The sequence below is a fragment of the Mytilus edulis genome, chromosome 3, assembly GCF_963676685.1.
Source record: "Mytilus edulis chromosome 3, xbMytEdul2.2, whole genome shotgun sequence".
In the NCBI taxonomy this organism is placed as follows: domain Eukaryota; kingdom Metazoa; phylum Mollusca; class Bivalvia; order Mytilida; family Mytilidae; genus Mytilus; species Mytilus edulis.
The window spans coordinates 24793559-24806341 of record NC_092346.1 but is presented as its reverse complement, the minus strand read 5'-3'; the positions used below and the strand labels follow the sequence as shown (position 1 = coordinate 24806341).

Here is a 12783-nt window from a genome sequence, read left to right as displayed (position 1 = left end):
GATTTGGACCAACTTGAAAACTGGGCCAATAATCAAGAATCTAAGTACATTTTTAGATTCAGCATATCAAAGAACCTTACTGATTCATTTTTTGTCAAAATCAAACTAAGTTTAATTTTGGACCCTTTGGACCTTAATGTAGACCAATTTGAAAACGGGACCAAAAGTTAAGAATCTACATACACAGTCATGACAGTTAGATTCAGCATATCAAAGAACCCATTATTCAATTTTGATGAAATCAAACAAAAGTTTAATTTTGGACCCTTTGGGCCCCTTATTATGTTGGGACCAAAACTCCCAAAAATCAAACCCAACCTTTCTTTTATGGTCATAAACCTTGTGTTTAAATTTCATAGATTTCTATTTACTTATACTAACGTTATGGTGCGAAAACCAAGAAAAATGCTTATTTGGGTCCCTTTTTGGCCCCTAATTCCTAAACTGTTGGGACCTAAACTCCCAAAATCAATACCAACCTTCCTTTTGTAGTCAGTAACATTGTGTTTAAATTTCATTGATTTCTATTTACTTAAACTAATGTTATTGTGCGAAAACCAAGAATAATGCTTATTTGGGCCCTTTTTTGGCCCCTAATTCCTAAACTGTTGAGACCAAAACTCCCAAAATCAATCCCAACCGTTCTTTTGTGGTCATAAACCTTGTGTCAAAATTTCATAGATTTCTATTAACTTAAACTAAAGTTATAGTGCGAAAACCAAGAAAATGCTTATTTGGGCCCTTTTTGGCCCCTAATTCCTAAAATGTTGGGACCAAACTCCCAAAATCAATACCAACCTTCCTTTTGTGGTCATAAACCTTGTGTTAAAATTTCATAGATTTCCATTCACTTTTACTAAAGTTAGAGTGCGAAAACTAAAAGTATTCGGACGCCGGACGACGACGACGACGCAGACGCCAACGTGATAGCAATATACGACGAAAATTTTTTCAAAATTTGCGGTCGTATAAAAATGATGAAACAATTATTACAAAAAGGCAGATAAAAATTCAAATTGTGTTATTTTAGACAGGCTAGATTACATAACAGAAGTCACAAGACAACTAAATACATACTCAACATTACTGCCAATTAGATTCATTTAACATGGCAGAACTGAAAATCCAGGTCATTGAGTATATTAAATCATTATACGACCAAGGCATAATCGACAAAATATCATTTAAATTTTTAACAAATGGTCAAAAATTAAGAGATGCACCATTAGGGAGAATTTATATTCTCCCAAAAATTCACCGTCTTGAAATAGAGACGTTTAAACAAATACAACATGATGGATTAAATGAATTAAATATAATTCCACCTGACAGACCAATTATATCACAGTGTGGTTCTGTAACTGAACTTATAGGTCATTACGTTGACTATTTTCTTATACCAATAGTTCAAAATCAGTCTACATATATAAAAGATACTACATCGTTCATTAATATCATTGAGAAATTAAAACATATGGCAAACAGCCTTTTGGTTTCATATGATATAACACAGATGTTTACTAATCTACCTCAAAAAGCGTTATTGAGTGCGGTTGAACGAGCCTATGACAGTTTTGACAAATCAAACTTCAAAGTCAATGCTCCGCCAGTCAATGTATTAATACATTTGTTGAGAATTATTTTAGAAAACAATGTATTTGAATTTGATGGGAAAATTTACAAACAAGTAATAGGTACGGCAATTGGTGCAGTTCCTTCACCGGAAATCTGTGACATACTTATGTTTGAAATAATGAATCAAATTATTTCTGCATTTCAATATAAAGACAAAATATTCTATCATGGCAGATATAGAGACGATGGATTCATAATAAATGATGGAACATCAGATGAAATTATAGATTTTTGTCGTCTAGCAAATGATTATAACCCCTTATTAAAGTTTACCTATGAAATAAAAAACGATAACATGTCGTTCTTGGATGTTGATGTAATTAAAGGTCAAAAATTTACAACATATGGCATTCTTGACCTCGAAATACATTTTAAAGAAACAAATTCTTATCTGTTTCTGCACAGAAATAGCTGTCACTCACAGCATGTATTCAGAGGATTTATTAAAGGTGAAGCAATACGGCAAATTAGAAATACAAGTGACCATAACAAATTAATAAACAATCTAACTAATTTCAAAGTGAAATTATTAGATAGGGGTTATGATAACGTGGAAATAGATGATAGTATTACTGATGCTTTCTTTATCAATTGACCGTACGGATTTATTACAATTATTCCGTTAGTTTTAATAACTATAAATATAATCCATATATACGTAAAATAAAGAAACGTATAATTTTTTTTTTTTTTTTTTTTTTTTTTTTTTTTTTTTCAATTCAAAGTTTTATTGCCATATAAACTATACAGTTTGTGACATATAACAACAACAAAAACAAATAAAGACAATAACTAAGTAACTCAATATATATACACAAATTCAGGTAAATATTAAAGGGTCCCCTGTCCTGAGTTCCATTGACTTTTTTTATAAAGGATCCTAGTTTATTCACTTGTGTTGGTGTTGATGGGTTAAGTATATATATAACTTTGTCATTGTCAGTGAGATTAGCAAATGAAATACTTTATCTGTTAATGCAATTAAAATATGTTAATCTAATATTTGAATTATGAGAACAATTTCTTAAGAAATGTTTCTCATCTATAATGAAACACTGGCATTTATTACAGTTCGACGAAGACTGTGTACAAATATTCAATACAGCACCAATAGTTGCGTATAGCAAACATAAAAGTATTGGAGATATGCTTATAGTAGATCAAAGTTAAAGACTTTAACATTAAATTTACAGTTGGACCCCTGATGATGGTAGATCTGTCATAATAACTAGATATATTGAAGAAGAATTAAAATATAAATATATCAATATAAACATGAATAATTTTCATATTTGATTATATTTTAAATAATGCATCTTAAAATGACCATCCCAAGCTCAACTACCGAAACACGAAATTGATATTTGTGTCGGGTCGTATCAGCAATATGGGATACGTGGTTTCATGGGTGTTTTATTATAACAAGACAGTTTAAAGTTAAACAGACCACCACACACACACATAGGTATATGTGAATCAGTGTCAGAATACTTCAAAACGTCTCATGAATTCGAAGAAGTCAATGCTCAAACTGAAACTCTCTAACAAATCTAGCAAAATGGATACAACAAAAAAATCTGATGACAGTAGTAGCGAAGAAATACAGAGTGCACAACAGGAAATGGTGCGACCAAGCTTTAGCGAGGAACAAAGCACTGAAAACAAACCAATAGAGCAAAGTCCAACTATTGCTAAAACAGTTGAGGAACTTAGAAGACTGAGTAATGTGAAATATAATTTTAATACTATACAAGAAGGACTAAATTTGGCCAAAGGGGCCCGTGCACTTCTACCTTACTTAAGGCTTGAACTTTCATTCACCCCGAGCATGTTAGAGCATCCAACAAAGGAAGCTGTAAAGGACGAGATACGTTCTATTAACTTATAGTTACGTCAGCTGGCATTATCTAAACTCTCAGGGATGATTGCAAAACACATTTTAGAAGTGTCCAAAGAGCTGGACTCAAAGATGCAAGAGTTAGACGAGGAATTAGTGAAGGCAGAACGTTACACAGAGCGCCGAGAATTTTTTAAGATTGTCGAGGAGCTGATTGAAGAATATAAAGAGAAGCTCAGATGCTACAAAGAAACATTAAACCGAAAACCAGCTCAAAGTGCATACAAACCTAAGGACAAATTCAAAAGGAAATTTTAGATTAGTATTATTCCGGTAGTGAGATTTATTTACCAGCTTTTAGCTCTAATACCCATCTGTCTTCTTGTTATTCACTACCGGATAAGTCTATATCTACGTGAGTGAGACACATACATTTTACTTAGTTTTAGTGAACGTTAAATGCAAGTTTTACTGTTTTCCATAACTTTAATATCTTTTTGTGTATATATTTTTTTATCGTCATGGAACGTTTTCTTGTACTATCTTGGATTTATTAAATCATTTAGCTACTAGGTGTGTTCTCCTTTTTTCTATTGGTAAGGTGTAATCTTTTGCGCATGTACATTACAGGTAACTCCTCCCTTAATCTGTCTGGTCGACATGTTCTCATTTTCTTGGTGAGAACATGGCGAACAGATCGTTTAAAAAATCTGATAAAAAGAAAAAATGCAGAAAACGGGACAAATTAAGATCCCAAATAAAAAAACAAAAAAGCGACTCGAGCTGAGTCTTGTAGAAAATTCGTTCTAAACTTGTCAACAAAGTCATTGACGAATAATGAAATCCTCCTATTAGGAAAGGGAATGAAATTTATCCCTAATCCAAAACGTAATAATATACGAAAACAAATATTAATGGATTTTAACGAGCTAACTAGAAAAATGACATGTAAATTCCATTACTCAGGAAAAAACAACAACAAACATATTCATCCATTATATTTACAATCGGGGCATATACCACCCAGAGAAAATGTTGCCCTAGAAAATTACTTAATTGACACAAAACAAGATATATCAAAACTGGAGGCTAAACAGTTTAGAGACAATTTGTCAAAATTTGAACGCAAAGCTCTAATAGAACTAAAATATAATGATAGCATTTATATATCTAAAGCCGATAAAAATAACACAACAGTGATTGTAAATAAGATCGATTACATCAAAGCAGGAACAAGTCACCTTAACAGTAATCATTACTTGAAAATAAATGAACCAACTACTAACGTTGTCGTAAAATCTATAAAAGATATTGTTGAAAATCTATATAGGAAAAAAGAAAATAGATTCACAAACTTATAATTTCTTGAAGAGTAATAATGAATCAAAACATGGGCACATGTACCTTCTTCCAAAAATACATAAAATCAATCTAAAAATAATTAATGAGGCATTTCGAGATGGTCAAATAGTTGGAAACATAAACATTCCTTACCGACCAATCATCAATAAGTGCAACTCTCCCACGAGAGGCATTGAAAGATTACTGGATCTAATTTTAAAACCATTATTGAAGAGGCATAACTTTTACATTCAAGATACAAAAGACTTCATTAATAGAATTGAGTCACATGAGGTCAAGAAAGATTGCATTCTTATTGCCTATGATGTAACGTCCATGTACACAAATATGAACATTGATAACTTAGAAGAAACAATTATCAATGCATTAGAATCAATTGACACACAAGAATATACTTTAAAAATTCCCAACAAAAAAGATTTAACGGCATTTGTAAAATTAATACTAAGAAACAATGAATTTGAATTCAATGGACAATTATACAAACAAATTTTAGGAGCGCCTATGGGTGGCATATTTTCTCCGACATGCACAGATTTACATCTGTCTGTACTATTAATATATATTTTAGATAAGTTCCAATGGAGAGAAAACATAAAATTACACTGTCAATACAGAGATGACGGTTTTATGGTCTTCACAGGCACATTAAAACAGGTTGAAGATTTCTTTAACATAGCGAACAAAATTGACCCTCTACTTAAATTCACATTTGAGGTGTCTAGTTCTAGTATGACCTATTTAGATTCCGAAGTGTACAAAGGTGAAAGATTCCATAATAATAACATCCTTGATGTTAAGTCACATATTAAAACAAGAGGCTGTCACAACGACAGCAAACCGGATTTATTAATATTTATTTGTGTCCTGGCGATATCACAAGAACCATTACTGATGAATGGTGAAAGTGAAAATCGTCAATATCAAATTTGACCTCCATTTTGTCATCAGTATCAACATCTTAAAATTTGAAAAGCTTAGATTGAATGGTTCATGAGTAAATGCAACAACGTGAATGGAAACGCCATTTTACAATCTTTCAAGAACCATAACTCCTGAACAGTAAAAGTCAAAATCGTCATAATTGAACTTGACTTTTAATTTGCCATCAGTAACATCATATAAAAATTTCAAAAGCTTTGGTTGAATGGTTCATGAGAAAATGCACGGACACGACTGGAAACACCATTTTTCAATCTTTCAAGAACCATAACTCCTGAACGGTAAAAGTCAAAATCGTCATTATTGAACTTGACCTCCATTTTGTCATCAGTAACAACATATTAAAATTTGGGAAGCTTAGGTAGAACAGTTCATGCGTAAATGCACGGACACGAATGGAAACTCCATTTTTCAATCTTTCAAGAACCATAACTCCTGAACGGTAAAAGTCAAAATCGTCATTATTGAACTTGACCTCCATTTTGTCATCAGTAACAACATATTAAAATTTGGGAAGCTTAGGTAGAACAGTTCATGCGTAAATGCACGGACACGACTGGAAACTCCATTTTTCAATCTTTCAAGAACCATAACTCCTGAACGGTAAAAGTCAAAATCGCCATTATTGAATTTGACCTCCATTTTGTCATCAGTAACAACATATTAAAATCTGGGAAGCTTAGGTAGAACAGTTCATGCGTAAATGCACGGACACGACTGTAAACTCCATTTTTCAATCTTTCAAGAACCATAACTCCTGAACGGTAAAAGTCAAAATCGCCATTATTGAACTTGACCTTCATTTAGTTGTCAGTAACAACATATTAAAATTTTAAAAGCTTTGGTTAAACGGTTCATGAGTTAATGCACGGACAACATTTGATTCCCGCCCGCCCGCCCGACCGACCGACCGCCCGCCCGACCGCCCGCCCGCCGTACATCCCCAAATCAATAACCGACATTTTTGTCACAAAAATCCGGTTAAAAACTGAAACGTATCAATATTTACCAATCACTAGTGCACATCCGGAACACATTCACAAGTATTACAGTGTGTGAATCTATACGTCATATTAGAAATAATAGTGACATCAATGAGTTAGATAGACATTTAACTAACTTACAAGATAAGTTAGTTGAAAGAGGATACTGTAAAAATAAAACAGAGAACGTAATTAGAAACGTTAAAGATACCACAAGGAGATAAACAACCTTATTGAAGGCCGATAGGACAAAGAATGTCCCACTCACTCTCATTACTAAATATAATCCAATGGTAAAAAACCTTAGTAAGGTTATAAGAAAACATTGGAGCACTCTACAAAAAGACAAACAATGTAGTGAAATCTTCACCCAGGTGCCTATCATATCGTATAAACGTAACAAAAATATCAAAGAATACCTTGCTAAATCAAGGAAATAGTTGGGAGACTTTTGATAAGGGACCCATGCTTTAATAGTATAAGCAAAAAATCCCGAAACACTGTTAGTTATTATTTTAATTATAGGCAACTAGCTTTCATTAAATGAAATTTAAAAAAACGGTGTTAAGTCTTGAGGTTTATTACGTATGTTGGTTGAAGGAACCGCATTTAATTATAACGTGTAAAGAGTAACAGCCCTTAATTTTCAGTGGCAGCTGACATTTTTCTACCTTCATCCTTGATCATCCTCTGTGACAGGATTTGTTGTTTGTTGGTTCTGGTCTTGAACATGCATGAATTTTTGGCATTCAAAGTTAAGATTCAAACAATCAATTATTTAAAATTGTATATCCTTTTATAAAAATTCTAGAATTATGAAGAAACCAAGGTTTCAACTCTATCAGGCAAAGTCGACCTAGAATGGGTTTGGTTATTTTTCTTCAGGTAATTTTGGTCTTCAAATGTTTCGGTTCTTATACATTCTTGGCTTTCAAATATTCTACTTTGGATTTTTTTAGATATTAGATATTCTTTTCAATTTAAAGGTTAATGTAATATTGTTTTGAGTGAAGTCTCTTTAAATTGGAATAGTTGGGTTTGCATTGATTTTTTTCGTATTCTAACTGCTTTTCCTTTGTTTTCTTGCTCCTGTATTTTTTCGTTACTTTTATGAAACAGTATTTAAAAAGGACTTATAGATTCCTTATATATCATAATACTGCAAGGTTGTGGTAATATGTTTGCAGAACATAAAACAGTAAAATCACAAAAATACTGAACTCCGAGGAAAATTCAAAACGAAAAGTCCCTATTCAAAGACTTCAAATGGCAAACACATCAAACGAATGAATAACAACTGTCTTATTCCTGACTTGGTACATGCATTTTCTTATGACGAAAATGGTGGATTAAACCTGGTTTTAAAGTTAGCTAAACCTCTCACTTGTATGACAGTCGCATCAAATTCCATTATATTGACAATGATGTGTGAACAAAACAAACAGACATAATAAGTCAAAAAGTCAAAAATAGGGGTACAGCAGTCAACATTGTGTTATAATCTTGATCACTATAAAAACAAACAATTATGTAACAAAGAAGGTAAAAAAGGCATACATACAAAACACATTAGCAAACATTAAAGACAAGAATAGAAAAATTTACAATAGCACAATAGCACAATGGGGGATGTATAAGTACAGAGCCACGTAATATGTCATAGAGAAGCACATAAAGTAATCATTAAATTGAATAGGGTAAAATTTGATCAAAAATATATTTTTATGACTTATTAAGAAAAAAATATATTGTTCTTCGCTAAAGTTCCTGATAGTTTCAAACTGAGAAGTCATAGGTATAGCCCATGTATTTTTGGAGGCATATGGAATGACAAGTTAGCACAAGCGTCCGAAACCAAATATGTTTTATTTATTAGTAAGATTGCTAGATGATGCCTGTTTAATTTTTCGAAAGAGGTTCCCAAGAAGTACAATTTTATATAAAGAAGACAGCAATATTCTAACAGGAAACCGATAAGTCGAGTATCGGTTTGGTATCCCATACTCGGTACCACGAACCATCGATACTCAAATACTCGAGTACTCATTGAAATCCCTATAAATTTATAACTATCACTAATAAACAAATAACTATTTCAACAAAGAAAAACAAATTCCCATACAGACAAAAATGAGAGATTACAACATTTAACAAAGCACATTAACACAAAATTGACGATGACACAAATAAATTACACCTTGTCGGGATTCATAAGTATCTAGCCATGCCTAAAACAGTATACCAAAAGATTAACAAAACAATAAAGGTTAAAAATGTACAAGGACAAATAAAAAGAAAACTATACATGTAGCATGAAATTAAGATAAAGAAAACAACACCAGTACCTATAATCTACACTTCAAGACTATCATGCATTATTTGTGAAGTTGATACAGAATAGAAATCAACAAAATATTGGTAGCTTCCAGTGAATAAAGTAAAATCACAAAAGTACTTAACTCCGAGAAAAATTCAAAACGGAAAGTCCCTAATCTAATGGCAAAATCAAAAGCTCAATCATATCAAAACGAATAGATAACAACTGTCATATTCCTGACTTGGTACATGCCTTTTCTTATGTAGAAAATGGTGGATTAACCTGTTTTAAAAGCTAGCTAAACTTTTCACTTGTATGACAGTCACATTAAATTCTGTAATATTGACAACTATGTTTGAACAAATAAACAGACACAATAGGTAAAAATGTCACAAATAGCGTTACAATAGCAACACGAACACCTCCAAAAACTGGGGGTGATATCATGCGCTCCAGAAGGGTAAGCAGATCCTGCTCTACATGTGGCACCGGTCGTGTTGTTCATGTTATTACAAAACCGGTAAATAGTCTAATTCGGTAGGTCACATTCGTGAAAAGGAAACGGGATTGTAGTTACGACATAAGGTTCATATTCGATGTCATCTGTGAAATTGATATTCCATAACCCAATCGTGGTGACGTCCGTAAAATTAAGAAGTGATAATTTCAACCTCACCATTTGGAACTCTTGGTTTAAAAATGAAAAGGTCACAACTGGGAAGCTGAAATCATCTCTTTTGTCGTAAAGTTTGTTTTCAACCGACCCCCATTGTCAATTTCTAGATATAAGTACATATCAAATGGCAAAATCGAAAGCTCAAACACATCAAACGAATGGATAACAACTGACATATTCCTGACTTGGGACATGCATTTTCTTATGTAGAAAGTGGTGAGTTGAACCTGGTTTTATAGCTAGCTAAACCTCTCACTTGTATGGCAGTCGTATCAAATTCCACAAAACAAAACAATCAGACATAATAGGTAATCAAAAATGTCAAAAATACAACAATCAACATTGTGCTATTATCTTCATCACTAAAAAAAACACAAACAAATATGTAACAAAGAAGTACAAAATGGGATATAGACTAAGCATATTAGCGAAAAATTAAAGAAAAGAATACACAAATTTACCATAGTACAAAATTAATTAACACAAAAACGGGATGTATAAGTACAGAGCCACTTCATATATGTAACAAAGAAACATAATACGGGATATAGACAAAGCACATTAGCAAAAATGAAGCCTACAATACGAGAATATCATAAACAATAATGACAGAATGTCCAAGTATGTTGATCACTATACAAACAAACAAATATTCAACAAAGAAGCACACACAGGCACACCTCAAATTTAAACAACCTCATGCATTGCTCCCTTATTTTTGAATTTTATTTAAGTATATCAAATCCACCCATAAACGATTGAAATATCTTAAGAACTGAGAACGAATTGCCAGATTAACATTGATTCGAACGTAGAATTTGTTCAGAAAAAGGACGAGACATTCTTTTACATAAACTTGGCTCATCAACTTCTGTTCAGACTTCTGGTGACGTTTTATAAAGCATGGGTAGCAGCTGAAAGCTCTGGAATACCTAATAAGTTAGGAGGTGTATATCACATATGCAGGCAAAGTTGGTATATTGCACAAAAGGTGTGATTTTTTTAGGTAGTATTCTAATACGACGTGCTTCTTTCGCTTTGTGAATAAACCCATGCTCTAAATGCAATAAAATTTGTTTGCACATGCGTATATTGACTACTGCATAATAATGAATTTATCAAACTGGCATGCATTTTAATAATTTCATTAACTTAAAACACTTCTTTTAAAAATGATGCACATGTTGTCACTTATTCATTTATTATGACTGTAATGTGTTGCAATTCGAAATTGACATATTTGACCTAGATATGACAACTGTTCATGCTCCTTCCTCTGAAAATTCTCATTGCCAGTGGTTTGCTTGTTTACAAAAAAGGGAGGGTCATGGAAGAGCCTACACAAACGCTCTACACTTACAGATATCGGACATAGAAATTACCTTAATTGTTCTTATCAGAATCGAAATAATTGATGATATACTTTATTGTAGTTTGAACTTGGGTAGGCATTATATTCGTGTTATTTTAGCCCTCACTATTGATCGGGCAAAAAAAGTCACGAATATATTGCAACCCTTATCAAAACTACAATAAAGTATATCTTGGCATCAATTATTTCTTAATTAATACCCGTACTACAGCGTAGGTTTGTGCGACTCTGAAGTAACATATAAAAAGAGAGCACAGCAAGTCGTGAAACCTCAGAACTTACTTTGGTGACATAGAACAAGACTAAAGGTCTCGTACTAGATAATGTTATTTTTAAATCCCATATGCTTATCTGAGAATCTAGGCGTTGTTCATGTAGTCATCTGTCATGATCAGCCTTTTTTGGTCATATTGGATAGTTGGTTAATTCATTGTTTTATTTTCCCTTTTGATTTCAATCATTCTGTTGGTATGGTGTGTTTATTCAGCAAAACAATTGATATAACCGTGAAATTCCGTGTCATTGGGTTTTAAGTATCTGAAAATTGCTTAGTTTTTTGTTTCTACAAGCTTTAGTGTGTTTTTTCATGCCATGATAACCAAGAGAAAAGAAAAAAAAATGCAGCAAAGGATTAAATGATCCAGAAATTTAAGTCTGAATGCATGGAATATAGAACAGATGCAAAAACGTCTATGTCATAATTTATATTATATATTTTTGTACTTGCAACAAGCGACAAGAAACTATTTAGCGACAAGAAAACATTTTTTTTTTAATTAAAATTAATTATTGCAATAAATATTAAAAGAATATGCAAAAGAAAATAATTTTAGCGACAAGAAAGTTAAAATTGATAGAAAAAAATGAAACATTATTTACATAATATTTTATCATCTATTATCAATAACAGCCAGTATTACGTTTAATTATAGTATTATGAGATAACTTTTCCTTGTGTTTTAGAACATATTATTTATCTTATAATTTGTTTTTTTTTAAACTCTTTTCGTGCAATATATATTAAGCTCGCAAAATGAACTATGTGTGCATCATTGTCCTGAAAATATTGACACAAATTGTGAAATACGAAAAACTGAAATCAAACAGGAGGAAAAGAAAATTAAAATGTGAATGTTTTCATCTTTTTATTTGTTTATTGCCTCATTAAACGATATTTATCATGTGTATGCATATTGATTGAAGATGAAAGGAAATTAATGATAATCTTGAGTTTTCAACAGGTGTTCATTATTTACAATGATTGTATATTCTGGCGCGTGTAATTGTATAGTCTGACGCGTGTACAAAGTTGAAGGTGTTAATTGGATGTTATTGTAGCAATAAAACAGTGGACACGCGACTCGTTAACCTCATTTGATGTTCCACATGTTTACTTATCAAAATGGGACCACCATGTACAAAATGTATAAATATTATGTCAGATAGGAATGTACATATTACTATATAATGACTAAAAATAATTAAAAAAAAAAAAAAAAAATATATGGACCCCAAGGTACTTTGACTTTGATGAAAACAGATACATACATTATCTTGTACATATTCTTCATATTTAAAAATAAAAAAGAAGCTCAATCTCTTTCTTCTTCACAAATATTAAATTTCTTCATCTACCAATATACTAATATAAACTTCACA

The 12783-nt window shown here is 31.9% G+C and overlaps 1 protein-coding gene across 1 annotated transcript; it reads left to right on the top strand.

Annotated features, from left to right (window-relative positions):
- The first annotated feature begins 1108 nt into the window (after positions 1 to 1108).
- On the top strand, positions 1109 to 2230 carry LOC139515120 (uncharacterized). The gene has a single exon (XM_071304682.1). It carries the CDS (start codon positions 1109 to 1111, stop codon positions 2228 to 2230), a length of 1122 nt encoding a protein of 373 aa, XP_071160783.1.
- Positions 2231 to 12783: the final 10553 nt, after the last annotated feature.